Source organism: Salmo trutta, chromosome 13 (assembly GCF_901001165.1).
Source record: "Salmo trutta chromosome 13, fSalTru1.1, whole genome shotgun sequence".
In the NCBI taxonomy this organism is placed as follows: domain Eukaryota; kingdom Metazoa; phylum Chordata; class Actinopteri; order Salmoniformes; family Salmonidae; genus Salmo; species Salmo trutta.
Genome location: NC_042969.1, coordinates 70,476,499 through 70,490,547, shown reverse-complemented (window position 1 = coordinate 70,490,547; position 14,049 = coordinate 70,476,499). Strand labels below are relative to the sequence as shown.

The following is a 14,049-nucleotide window of genomic DNA, read 5'->3' as shown; positions in this document are numbered from 1 at the left end:
CCAATTTTTTTTTCTCACATAGATGTCATTACCACCACACCTTGCCATTTCCACCACATCCATATTTTTGAGGTAAATTAGTATATTATGTAAAATTGATTGATTGATTTGTTTTAGACAGGGAAATCATATGATTGTTATCCGAATTTTACAAAAAGGTTAGGTGGAAATATCTTATTTTTCATGATGAATAAATGTTTTCAGCTGTCACAAAGGCAAGTTTAAACATTTAGGCGTCGTGTTGAATTATACATTTTAGGAAAAACAAAAAAAATCACTTAAAATAATATTATAGAATGTACAAATGTATAAGAAATGTGTTATAAATGAATTGTATGATATTTTATTTTCAACTAAAATGGACCCTGGGTACCCTATTTTTATGCATTACGTGAATGGTATGCCTAATCATCATCACAAAGAGCCATCATCAATGTTGTTTTTGTGCAACTGCTTCAATAATCCTCTTGTTTACCAGGATCTCAAGCATGTACTTTCAAGTGTCATTTTATGTCTGTCTCAGTCATAAATATTAGTCCCACATAAATGTATCAACGATTTATGTAATATATGGAAGGGAATAGAGCTGCAGACGCACTGTTGTAAGGGCTAAAAGGCTATTGAAGTCAAAACAAAATTATTCCCATGCATTTTCACAGGACAAGAGGGTTGATGATTTTAACTCATCCCTGAAACCCAGCTGATGGTCGGTCTGTTGGTGTTTATCATGCTGGTTACGGCCCCAGCCAGGTGTGCTCTCTCAGGATGACTGATAGGATAGGCAGGCACCAGATAACAGATATGGGAAACTGTAGGCTACATGCTGTTAGCCTCTGCCACAGGTTTTCACCAACAACATGAGAGAAGCCTGGAGCTGAGGCTACCACGCTGTTTGATAACACACGTCTCCAGAATGGGAACATTTGAAGCCACTCTTGTCATCCTGATACACAGCAATACTGAGCCTCCTTTATTTACGTCATACATTTTCTGTGGCCTTTCTCAGGCTGTGGCTATGAGCCTTTGAGAGAGCTGAAACCTCTTCCATTAGAGAAAAATGCATTTGCTCTCTTATGGACTCTGTCCCAATGAATTACTCCAAGAATACTACTGTGCAACATAGGTCAGTCTCCTAGTTTCAGAATGGTGTAAGTACAAAATCTCAGCAACATGCATGCCTCTGTTTCCAGGGTGGTGGTAGTAAACTTAGGTTTGCTTAATATAACAGATGCACACAATTGCAGGTCCGGGAACAGTTTATGGTGGGCAGCAAAACTTCATAACAGTATTGTGAGTAAATAGCATGGTCTCCCTCTCTAATTGACTACCAGTGACACGGAGTAGCATTATATCTAACATTTTACAAGCTCTCAGCAATCAATGCAACACCATATGGTCATAGGCGGGGACTGCTGCAACTCTGAGATAAGTAGTTTGTCATTTTTTGGAATTAGGCAACTGGTCTAGCTCTAAAATAGATAGTCCTTGTCCAAGCACATTCAACAGTGTCTTATGTAACTGCATTAGATATGAAGACACCCCCCCTTGCATCGTCACCCATTTGCCATCTAAGCCATATTGAACCATCAGGTTATCTTCTTCCAGTCAGCCTTTTTTGGAACTTTGTATCCAGAGAATTTCACTCAGGGATGGGCAACTGACAAAATTGTCTTTGGAAGATTTGTCTCTTGTTATGTCAATTACTGACAGTCACTCAATTAGCTCGTCAGTTAACATTTTTTAGATCGGTAAATTAGTCTAGCCAGCTATCTAAACTTGTAGTAATCGTGGTTTAATTACCAACCTGGGCCCCATTGATTTTGTTAGACATTCTCACTCAAATATACACCATAGCAAAATGTGTAGAATTGCAGGAAATTATCCGTAAATGTTCAAAATTTTCTCTCCACCCAATGGCAAAATGAGTAGATTTGCAAGAATGTAGCTATAAAATCGATAAATATTATCTCTACCCCATGGCTAAATGGGTAGAATTGCAGCAAACTTGGTTTAAAACTGCAACATTTTCCCCACACCCGGTGGCGAAATGAGTAGAATTGCAGGAAATTAACTATAAAACAACAACATTTCAATTTTGTCCCCCAAAAGACTAGAGCCGGCTCCTGAACGTGTGGGTATGGATGGGGATACGCAAACCGGCGAGCCACTCATGATGAGTTCAGATTTTGTGTGACCCCCACCCTCATCAAAGTTGCCCATACCTGATCTAGCTAATATCACATGGGCTGATCGTAAATGGGGAGGTGGGGGTAAAACATTGTTTACCCCTTTCCAGAACGCAGAGAGCCAGTGGGATTTACAGTAGCGCGTTGAGCACATCCATTGCCTTGTCCAACTCCGTCACAACACACAGTCAGACCTCCAGCTGCATATGAGTCGACAGGTTGTGTACACAGAGGAAGTCGACTGAGAAAATTTGATAGCTAAATAGATTTGCTAAGAATAACTTCTAGTAGACAAAGGCACTCAGACTTCGCCATGTCAAGTACAACAATCTCAAATACCGGCTTTTAAAGCAGGATATGTCCGTAGTAGACTGTACTGGATTTTTAACTCGCAGTTGCAAGCCAGCTGACGTTAACGGGTCGTCTGCTAGCAAATTGAATATTTCCACTGACCAAAAAAGCAACTTGGAGTTATCCGGGTAAGTGTAAATACTTGTGTGAATTTAACTATCCAATGTGTCATATTTCGCCGTTTTAGTCCAACTTTAACGTCATTCTAGCTAGTCTGTACAGTACATTGAGCTTTTGCCAACTGGTTAGCTAACGTCAGCCAATTCTTCCTGACTGCGTTCTTCCCGTCCTTAGTAAGTAGCTAACCAATTTAACTAGCTAAGGTCAGCTAGCCAATAACGTTATAGCCAAAGTATACAGTGTACTGTGTACAGTTAGCTAAAGTTAACCTGACTTTAGTTTATTGTTGTTGTCATGCGGAAATGTGGGATTCAAATTTCGCCATCATGAATGAACACGTCAACAAAAAATGTTTTTCCTTGGAGTGAAGTTTTTATGTCTCCAGGAGGAAGGTATCGTTCTTATTGAGCCCCAAGACTACTATTATTGCAATAAAGATACAATAAATTGTCTTCAAGCCAGACTTTGGTAGTAATACAATATGAAGATAATTTAGCTAATAGATTACGCCGAGATGTTTCACTTTCAAATTGTATTTTTTTATTTAACTAGGCAAGTCAGTTAAGAACAAATGTATTATTTACAACGAAGGTTTCACTCGGATGACGCTGGGTCGCCACTCTATGGGACTCCCAATCACGGCCGGTTGTGATACAGCCTGGAATCGAACCAGGGTCTGTAGTGACGACTCTAGCACTGAGATGCAGTGCCTCAGACCGCTGCGCCACTCATTAGCCCAAAATGCAACCACACCAGACAAAAAACTGATTTCAAAGTTTAACAAACCATAGAACTCTGCACAACTTGAGGACTACTTTTAACAATTTTTACAAATACACATTTACAGGAAGAACTGTGCAGATACAAAGTCTGGTAACACAGAATTTAACCGAGGGAGATTTTACCGTTTTGTTACCAAATTTAGCATCTGCACAGTTTTTCCAGTAAGTGTTTTTTTTATTACTGTGTTAGTTGTTCAAATGAGTCATTATACATAGAGTTGTATGGTTTGTTAAACTTTGTAATCAATATTTTTTGTTTGGCATACATTTTAAAGTGAAAAATCTAATTCTGTTACCGTGGAATTGCCCTTAGTTCGGCATCTCAGTACTTGGTGATTAAATCTTCTCTGGTGTGTAAGGCTAGTTAGTGGATGTTCCACTATGTAAGGCTAGTTAGTGTAAGGTGAATCTGATGCCCTGCCTTTGGTAGTAATGGGGACAGTGGCACACTTCCCTGTAAAGGTGCTGTTCTATGTATGATACAATAAACTGAGATCATGACTCTGGTTACTCCAGAAGTTATTGCTCTGATGGTATTGTATGTATATTAATTATCATGGTTGTCTTACAGGAGCCGAATGGCCTCTGTTGTGGCCTCTGTTGTGACTGTGAAAACTGAGAAGCGACCTGCTCCTGCTGACCCTCAGGATGTTGACTCCAACACCAAAAAACCCAGGTAACAAAAATTGATATGAGTAGCCTACATTTAGTACTCAGTTCCTGTTTATGTGCCAAAAATCGGTATGTCACTGGTCAGGACCTTTTTCTCTTAGTTCCTGTTCCTAAACCCATTCTTTATCTTTTCAGCCTAGGTTTAAGTTCAAACAGCAGCCAAGTAAACTTGCCATGATTTGTTTAACCTTCATGTTGTCTAAGGATTTGGGAACCATCAATGGAACCATCACTCAATCTCTGCCTGCCCCAAAGGAAACTGCTGCCCAGCCTGAAGACCAAGCGGGCCTCCGAGCTGGTCCTAGTTATTGGTACAGGGGTGAGTTCAGCTGTGGCCCCTCAGGTCCCTGCGTTGCGCTCCTGGAAGGGTTTGATCCAGGCCTTGTTGGACGCGGCCAACGACTTTGACCTCCTAGAGGAAGAGGAGAGTCGGCGTTTTCAGAAGAGCCTGAAGGACGACAAGAACCTAGTCCACGTGGCTCATGACCTCATCCAGAAGCTCTCTCCGGTAAGGCTTCCCTTCCCCCACTCCTTTGCACACACAGACAGCCAGATGTGGACAGGACACTGCCAATATACTGTCTCCAGCTGGTTGTGACACATCAGTGTCGTTCATTGTAAACTTTCCTGTATTGGGATTTGTAATCCTAGTGGGAATGACAGTGGCAAGGAGTCAGCATTATTATATCTAAATTCTAAAACATTTGATTCAGGTTTTTCAACCTGTGTTCTTTGTAAAAGGTGATGCCCTTGCCCTAACCAAAGTACAGGATTGATAGATTACAGCAACAACACTTCATCATTCATTGCGTTGTTTTCAAAGCCACTGACAAGTTGGCTCAACCAGTTCTGACACTTTAAGGCCTGTTATTTGATTCGCTAGATGAAGAAATCCCCCCAGTGAATAACCTCTCATTGATTTCTCAATAAGTCAACGAACCAGTGGACCGTGACTAAATGATGGAGAAATTCAAGGGGAAAACATTTTAGGGATTTCCGTACCAGCCCATATCCCCGTCATACCAGGTTGGCTCAAACCATAACTGATTGATGAGGTCTTAATACCATCTGCCTTCAGTGTTAGTCATGTCTCATCGCACCTTTCACATTGCTTAAACATGCTTTGTTTCAGCAGCCTGCCTGTTGCCACAAAGGGAACAAACAGCCCATTGTGGGTTTATCCATAGTTTTTATTCCGGTTCACAATCATGCAGGCCCGTTGCTGTTGGCTATGGATTTGGGGGGCTTTAACGTTTTAATGGGAGTGCTGCTGCCTAGTAAAAAAATATGTTTTGTAATCATGGAGTAATGTCAATCCGGGAACACTGGCCCCTGCCAAGGTTTCCATTCAGCCTCAGAATAACAGAGCGCCCCACCAGACTAAATAGCTCACAAGAGGAGACAAGATTATCAGGTGATTACACAGCCATGGACCCTGTGGCAAATATTTTTCTGTTCTTACCTAGCAAGCAGTGGCTTTACACAGGCCTGTCTGTACATGTTCAGCATCTTATCAGGATGGAGTATGCAACTTTAGCTGAACATAATTCACTTTATCACAATTCCAGTGGGTCAGAAGTTTATATACACTAAGTTGACTGTGCAGTTTGGAAAATTACAGAAAATTATTTAATTGCTTTAGAAGCTTCTGATAGGCTAATTGACATAATTTGAGTCAATTGGAGATGTACCTGTGGATGTATTTCAAGGCCTACCTTCAAACTTAGTGCCTCTTTGCTTGACATCATGGGAAAATCCAAATGAATCAGCCAAGATCTCAGAATTTTTTGTAGACCTCCACAAGTCTGGTTAATCCTTGGGAGCAATTTCCAAACGCCTGAGGGTACCACGTTCATCTGTACAAACCATAGTACGCAAGTATAAAAACCATGGGACCACTCATACCGCTCAGGAAGGAGACATGTTCTGTCTCCTAGAGATGAATGTACTTTGGTGCGAAAAGTGCAAATCAATCTCAGAACAGCAGCAAAGGACCTTGTGAAGATGCTGGAGGAAACAGGTACAAAAGTATCTATATCCACAGTAAATCGAGTCCTATATCGACATAACCTGAAAGACCGCTCAGCAAGGAAGAAGCCACTGCTCCAAAACCGCCATAAAAAAGCCAAACTATGGTTTGCAACTGCACATGGGGACAAAGATCGTACTTTTTGGAGAAATGTCCTTTGGTCTGATGAAACAAAAATAGAAATGTTTGGCCATAATGACCATCGTTATATTAGGAGGAAAAAGGGGGACGCTTGCAAGCCGAAAAACACCATCCCAACCGTGAAGCATGTGGGTGGCAGCATCATGTTGTGGGGATGCTTCGCTGCAGAAGGGACTGGTGCACTTCACAAAATAGATGGCATCATGAGGAATGAAAATTCAGTGGATATATTGAAGCAACAGGCCATCACAAAGCCCTGACCTCAATCCCATAGAAAATGTGTGGGCAGAACTGAAAAAGTGTGTGCGAGCAAGGAGGCCTACAAACCTGACTCAGTTACACCAGCTCTGTTAGGAGGAATGGGCCAAAATTCACTCAACTTATTGTGGGAAGCTTGAGGAAGGCTACCAAAAACATTTGACCCAAGTTAAACAATTTATTAAAGGCAATGCTACCAAATACTAATTGAGTGCATGTAAACTTCTGACCCACTGGGAATGTGATGAAAGAAATAAAAGCTGAAATAAATAATTCTCTCTACTATTATTCTGACATTTCACATTCATAAAATAAAGTAGTGATCCTAACTGACCTAAAACAAGGAATTTTTGGATTAAATGTCAGGAATTGTGAAACTCAATTTAAATGTATTTGGCAAAGGTTGTATGTAAACTTCTGACTTCAACTGTAGATCTATGGCGCTTGCTATATAAAGTACCCTGAGTCTCAAATTTTGTAGAATTGAATATGCTGAAAACTTAAAGACAAAGAAACACTTTGAAAAGAGGACTCTCTTAGCCCTAGGACTCTTGTAGAGTGTAGAAGGAGAGATTTGTCATTGCTTCGCCTTTTTTAGTCTTTGGTCACATTGTTGCCCAATGGGCACAGATGTCAATTCAACATCTATTCCACATTGGTTCAACGTAATTTCATTGAAACAACATTGATTCAACCAGTGGGTGCTTGTTCACAGAACAGCTGAAGAGAACCAAGGCTTCTGCGAGGAGGAGTGTCCCGCGTCTCAAGAAGGGATCAAATACCGAGTGGGACACAGCAGTTTAACCCAATGGGATTGGTGCTGCAACGAGGGCAATCCAAACAATGTAAATAACTGGATTAGGACTGTGTTTTGGCACATAATGTCGGTTAATGAGCCTAATCTGAAGGTTAGACTCTGAATGTTTGTGACCTAAATCCTTTCATGCTGTCGTTGAATGACCTAGGCAAAATACTCTAGGCAATTATATTACAACTTTCCCTGTTTAGGACTAGATTGGTTGAAAACAACTCAACTTTATGGTCGAATCCTAGGCTATATCAATCTCAAAATCAGGATCGGAGAATGTTACTACTTTACCGTATTTGGTCGTTACATAAATCCTGAAACAAAAGGAGAATACGTTCAGTGCGGAAGTCAACAGCAGGGTGGGTAGATAGCTAGATGCTTGCCCTTGGTGATGATGACTTCCTTCCTGTGGAAAGGGATCCTGTTGTTAGTTAATTAGCCCACTAGATCTCTAATCTCTAGACAGTCGGCCAGGCAGCTGGCTGTGCTAAGCTCACCTCGACAGTGCTATTCATAGCGGGCCAGCACTTCTCCTATGTTTTCCTACAGCCATTGCCAGGTAGTGTGAGCATTTTACGTAGCTCTCGGTAATGAGATTTATCCATTACAGACAGCCGTAACCTCATGGCTACTCAAACATCCTGCCCACCAACTCTTTGCTCCATAGCCATAATGTTTACCGTGTATAGCAACTGTTTACATGCCACTGCTACTGATGGAAAAACATTTACCTTTCATTTACATGACTAACACAACCAGTCATAAACGCTTTATTGTACCTTTTAAAAAACTGAAAATACATTTATAAAATGTCACCCTCCTAGTAGTTAAGTACCAGCAGTATAATCTGGTCCCAGAAATGCAATACACACACCCACTAACCCCTATTTCATTGTGTTCCTGCCCTATCATTGCAGAGAACAGGCAACGTGCGGTCCACCTTCTTCAAGGACTGCCTGTACGAGGTGTTTGACGATCTGGAGTGTAAGATGGAGAATGCGGGGAAGCACCTTCTCCGCTCCGTACTGCAACTGATGGAGAGTGGAGCGCTGGTCCTCACCACCAACTTTGACAACCTGCTGGAAATTTATGCAGCCCACCAGGGATCGAAGCTAGAGTCTCTGGACCTCACGGATGAGAAGAAGGTAACAACAGATCCCTTTTCCCCTTTGGAAAGATATCTGAAGTCATGTTCTTGTGTGTTCTTTAGGACCAAATTGTGTGCATAACTGACTTTCATTGAAATAGCACATCATGGATTGATGCCAATTGGGAATTTGCGTGAACATTTTTGTTCCATTATGTCATGTGTGCAGATCTAGTCTCTGTTTCTAAAGCTACACTAGCACACCACTTCGCTATGATGCAATTAGGAGTGTTAACGTTTAAAAGAAATCGGGATTGTTATCATTTAGAGAAAATCCCTAACTGAAAAAGTTTAATTTTTGGACAAAATTAAAATCAGTGGAGCTATTACAAAACTACAACTAACAGGTCTCGATACTCATAAGGGGAAAAATGTAACATTTAACAAATACCTAACACAACATTGCTGTACCGTTAATAGGAGATATGCATCTTTCAAATTATTTGCCACAGATATAAAGCGCTCCGCACATCATCGTCATTAACAGTTGGTAAAATGGCAGAGTGAGACAGGGAAGCGACAGCAGTGAAGTCTTGTATTGCAATACTTTGACAAGTTAAGTAAAAATGTGGTGAAATGCAAACTTTGCGAGTTGGAATTGAGCTACAGTGGCAGTACAGGTGCAATGCTTAACCATCTGAAAGGGAGGCACCATGAGACACTAACTGTTGCTGGCCTGGATGGACAAATTTTCAATGATTGCTCTGCAAGTACAAAGTGCGAGCTCTCAAACACCCCATAAGTGGCATTAACAACAGATTGTTGGATGTCTATGAACACGCTGTCATGCATCACTGCGACGAACCATCATATTGATGAGAAGTGGGACATGAAGTCCCATGTACTGACTACTGAGAACATGGAGGTGAAGCACACAGCAGAGAACTGAAAAACGTTAACTACCATTGTTTGAGTGGGTTGGGAACAGCAGTAAGGTAAGCCCCGTCCAGTAGCCAATGGAACTGCATTGTCCCCTAGCGAGCATATGCTCAAACATACAGCTGCAGTCGGAAGTTTACATACACCCTTAACCAAATACATTTAAACTCAGTTTTTCACAATTCCTGACATTTAATCCAAGTAAACATTCCCTGTTTTAGGTCAGTTAGGATCACCACTTTATTTTAAGAATGTGAAATGTCAGAATAATAGTAGAGAATGATTTCAGCTTTTATTTCTTTCATCACATTCCCAGTGGGTAAGAAGTTAACATACACTCAATTAGTATTTGGTAGCATTGCCAATAAATTGTTTAACTTGGGTCAAATGTTTTTGGTAGCCATCCTCAAGCTTCCCACAATAAGTTGGGTGAATTTGGCCCATTCTTCCTAACAGAGTCAGGTTTGTAGGCCTCCTTGCTCACGCACACTTTTTGAGTTCTGCCCACAAATGTTCTATAGGATTGAGGTCAGAGCTTTGTGATGGCCACTCCAATACCTTGACTTTGTTGTCCTTGAGCCATTTTGCCACAACTTTGGAAGTATGCTTGGGGTCATTGTCCATTTGGAAGACCCATTTGCGACCAAGCTTTAACTTCCTGACTGATGTCTTGAGATGTTGCTTCAATATATCCAGGAAAATTGTGCGCCTCATAATGCCATCTATTTTGTGAAGTGCACCAGTCCCTCCTGCAGCAAAGCCCCTCCACAACATGATGCTGCCACCCCCGTTCTTCATGGTTGCGATGGTGGTCTTCGGCTTGCAAGCCTCCCCCTTTTTCCTCCTAATATAACGATGGTCATTATGGCCAAACAGTACTAATTTTGTTTCATCAGACCAGAGGACATTTCTCCAAACAGTACGATCTTTGTCCCCATGTGCAGTTGCAAAGCGTAGTCTGACTTTTTTATGGCGGTTTTGGAGCAGTGGCTTCTTCTTTGCTGAGCGGTCTTTCAGGTTATGTCGATATAGGAGTCGTTTTACTGTGGATATAGATACTTTTGTTCCGGTTTCCTCCAGCATCTTCACAAGGTCTTTTGCGGTTGTTCTGGGATTGATTTTCACTTTTCGCACCTAAGTACATTCATCTCTAGGAGACAGAACGCGTCTCCTTCCTGAGCGGTATGAGTGGTCCCATGGTGTTTATACTTGCGTACTATTGTTTGTACAGATGAACATGGTACCTTCAGGCGTTTGGAAATTGCTCCCAAGGATGAACCAGACTTGTGGAGGTCTACATTTTTTTTCTGAGGTCTTGGCTGATTTCTTTTAATTTTCCCATGATGTCAAGCAAAGAGGCACTGAGTGTGAAGGTAGGCCTTGAAATGCATCCACAGGTACGTCTCCAATTGACTCATATGTCAATTAGCCTATCAGAAGCTTCTAAAGCCATGACATCATTTTCTGGAATTTTCCAAGCTTTTTAAAAAGGCACAGTCAACTTAGTGTATGTAAACTTCTGACCCACTGGAATTGCGATAGTGAAATAATCCAACAATTGTTGGAAAAATTACACAATGCACAAGGTAGATGTCCTAACCGACTTGCCAAAACTATAGTTTGTTAACAAGAAATTTGTGGAGGGGTTGAAAAATTAGTTTTAAATCACTCCAACCTAAGTTTATCTACATCACCTAATTTAATGATTTTTTCCCCGTAACGTTTACATAATAAAACAATTGCCATTTAAATGTTTTACATTTGTCATATCCATAGAATTGGACATGTGGTGTGGACACTGGAACATAGGTTTTGGTCCCCTTTGACCACAGCATCAGGGCTGTTTTTTTTTCTTTTTTCCCCTCACCTTTATTTAACCAGGTAGGCTAGTTGAGAACAAGTTCTCATTTACAACTGCGACCTGGCCAAGATAAAGCAAAGCAGTGCGACACAAACAACACAGTTACACATGGAATAAACAAACAGTCAATAATACAATAGAAAAAGTCTATATACAGTGTTTGCAAATGAGGTAGGATAAGGGAGGTAAGGCAATAAATAAGCCATAGTGGCAAAATAATGACAATATAGCAATTAAAACACTGGAGTGATAGTGTGCAAGTAGATTGACTCAAATGATTAAGGACCCCTGTTAGGGGAAGTTGTCTATGAAAGACATGTCATGACAGTTTAACTATACTACGATGTTTATGCTCACAACACAGGGAATGCTCTTACACATAAAACATGTTTAAGGCGTATTAAAGGCAGATTCAAGGGAAGGTATTTGATTCAAAGCTCAACATATGTCTTCTAATATTGTTGCCCTTCTAATATGGTGTCCTTACACCAGAGAAAATGGTCAACGCATTGACCTGTGAAAGTACAGTATGTTGTCTCTGACAGAAGTAGGATGTAGTTAGTATATATTGAGGTCAAATTTTCAAATGTCCTCCAACCGTTGTCAACATTTATGATTAATCAATGTCAGAAATTGGAACTAACATGACAAATATATTTTTCCTTTAAGCAGAACTTATAAACACTTCCTACTCTCACCTTAGCAGGATTGTTATTTATGTATAAGCATCAAAATAATTGACATGAGTCTATGTATTTTCATCAGAAGCCTGTGATAATGCCCTTCAGGTGTGGTATTTATGCCATGTCTCCATCAGGACTAATATCCCGTCTGACAGTTGTGTTACTCTCTACCCAGTGAGAACAGGAATTGGTGCGATGGACTGTGAAATGTGTGTATGTGCAGGTCCTGGAGTGGGCTCAGGGGAAGAGAAGTCTGAGCGTTTTGCACATTCACGGCGTTTACACGAATCCCAGTGGCATTGTACTGCACCCTGCTGGCTACCAGAATGTACTGAGGAACACCGAGGTCATGGTGAGCATTGAGACAGGCAGCCTTTAAATGATACCCTGGAAATGTTAGCTCTTAGCAGTTGCTGATGTTTAAAATGTTTTTTTTTTTTTCAACCAATTTAAGACCCATCGCATTGTGTTAAATTGAAGTAAATTAAATTCTGTCAGTGTCTTAATGAAAACTGAATTCTCTTGGTTCAACAGAGGGAGATCCAGAAACTGTACGAGACCAAGTCGTTTGTGTTCCTGGGCTGCGGGCGCACGGTGGACGACACCACCTTCCAGGCTCTGTTCTTGGAGGCGGTCAAACACAAGTCGGACCTGGAGCACTTCATGCTGGTGCGGCGCGAGGACGTTGGAGAGTTCAAGAAGCTGCGGGATAACATGCTGGACAAGGGCATCAAGGTCATCTCCTACGGCAATGAGTATTCTGACCTGCCCGAGTACTTTGAGCGGCTGGCCAACGAGATCTGCAACCGCGACATGGTCACTAACGGCTGGGGTAAGGAAGCCACTCTGGTTCAATTTATAGGCAGGGGAGAGCCTTTTCACACAACTTACCAGTTTCAGTGAAATTACTCAAACTCTCTTCACTGCATGTTTAGTAATCATACAGTATCCACTTCCTAGGTGATATGTTACGCTAAGTGTAAATCATAAAACGATTATCTATTTTGGGCTTGGATCTCATTTTAGTGAGCCGAGTTGCACATTTTCCTGTGTTTAAACATGAATAGCTCCTTTGTTTGCCCTCACTATTTATTGTTAATCTGTTGATTTCATTGTGATTTTCATAGGATCTCCCTCCCAAGAACAGGAAACCCAGAATGGCTTTCATTCACAGAAGTGCCTCCTTCAAGGTTAGGATTGTGTACAGGCTTACCTGTAATGCATGGCAGTCCGTGGTAATATACAGCTGTTGGTTCTCCTTGTCTTTTACCGGTTCTCCTTCTCTTTCTGCCCAGACTATTCTTCTTGACAGGCACAAAACAGGTGGGAGTATCAGTCCTTTTCATCCACCGTTCCTTCATAGAGTTCAGTCTACTACTCAGGTTTGGTTTCATTGGATCTACTACAACTCCTCCAGGCAAATATGGGCCAGAAGAGACCATGTTACTGCTCTCTAGTCACCCGCTTATTGTTTTTATTTTCTTCTGTACCGGTTGTCATGACAAAGGGAAAGATCCAGCCAAGTAAACTGAAAGCAGCTGTCCACCCTATGTAAATGTAGGCATAACGGATATAGATGTGAAGTAGGGATGACATAAGGACAGGTCCCTGAACTGGTTTCTCGCACATCATCATTTGGAAATGAATCCTGTCCTGAATGGATGGCTGGAGAGTCAGTCCAGTGGACCTAGATGTGATAGAGTTTCTGAAGAGAAGCAGGCGTGGAGAAAATGTAGCCAAAATATGGCGCAAGGGCTGTTCTGATGCAGCGCCAAGTGCCTGGATACAGCCCTTTGCCGTGGTATATTGGCCATATACCACAAACCCCTGAGATGCCTTATTGCTGTTAGAAGCTACTTACCAACATAATTAAACCAGTAAAATTAAGTATACGGTCTGATATGCCAATCAGCATTCAATCCACCCAGTTTCTTTTTATGCCTTTTGTATTTTTAATGCTGCATGTTTTGTGAAATGTGTAGGTATTTAAAAAATAAAAATAAACACTTTGGTATCATACACCCGACTCCTCCTTTTCCATTTTGCCAAGAGATGGCAGTTTGCCATTGTGATCCAGACCACACTATTAGCATTTGTTCCAAGGTTGGAATTGTAAAACGTATAAAAGGAAG

The 14,049-nt window shown here is 41.3% G+C and overlaps 1 protein-coding gene across 2 annotated transcripts; it reads left to right on the top strand.

The window, feature by feature from the left end:
* The first annotated feature begins 2,282 nt into the window (after nucleotides 1-2,282).
* Nucleotides 2,283-13,936, top strand: LOC115206451 (protein FAM118B). 2 transcript variants are annotated; one of them, XM_029773479.1, is made up of 8 exons: nucleotides 2,283-2,665; nucleotides 4,011-4,115; nucleotides 4,367-4,619; nucleotides 8,265-8,492; nucleotides 12,141-12,269; nucleotides 12,452-12,749; nucleotides 13,045-13,107; nucleotides 13,213-13,936. In XM_029773479.1, exons 1-8 carry the CDS (start codon nucleotides 2,544-2,546, stop codon nucleotides 13,224-13,226), a joined length of 1,212 nt encoding a protein of 403 aa, XP_029629339.1. In that variant the 5' UTR covers nucleotides 2,283-2,543; the 3' UTR covers nucleotides 13,227-13,936. The 2 variants fall into 2 exon arrangements, with proteins under 2 accessions (XP_029629339.1, XP_029629338.1); XM_029773478.1 differs by having other exon boundaries at nucleotides 4,316-4,619.
* The last annotated feature ends 113 nt before the right edge of the window (nucleotides 13,937-14,049 follow it).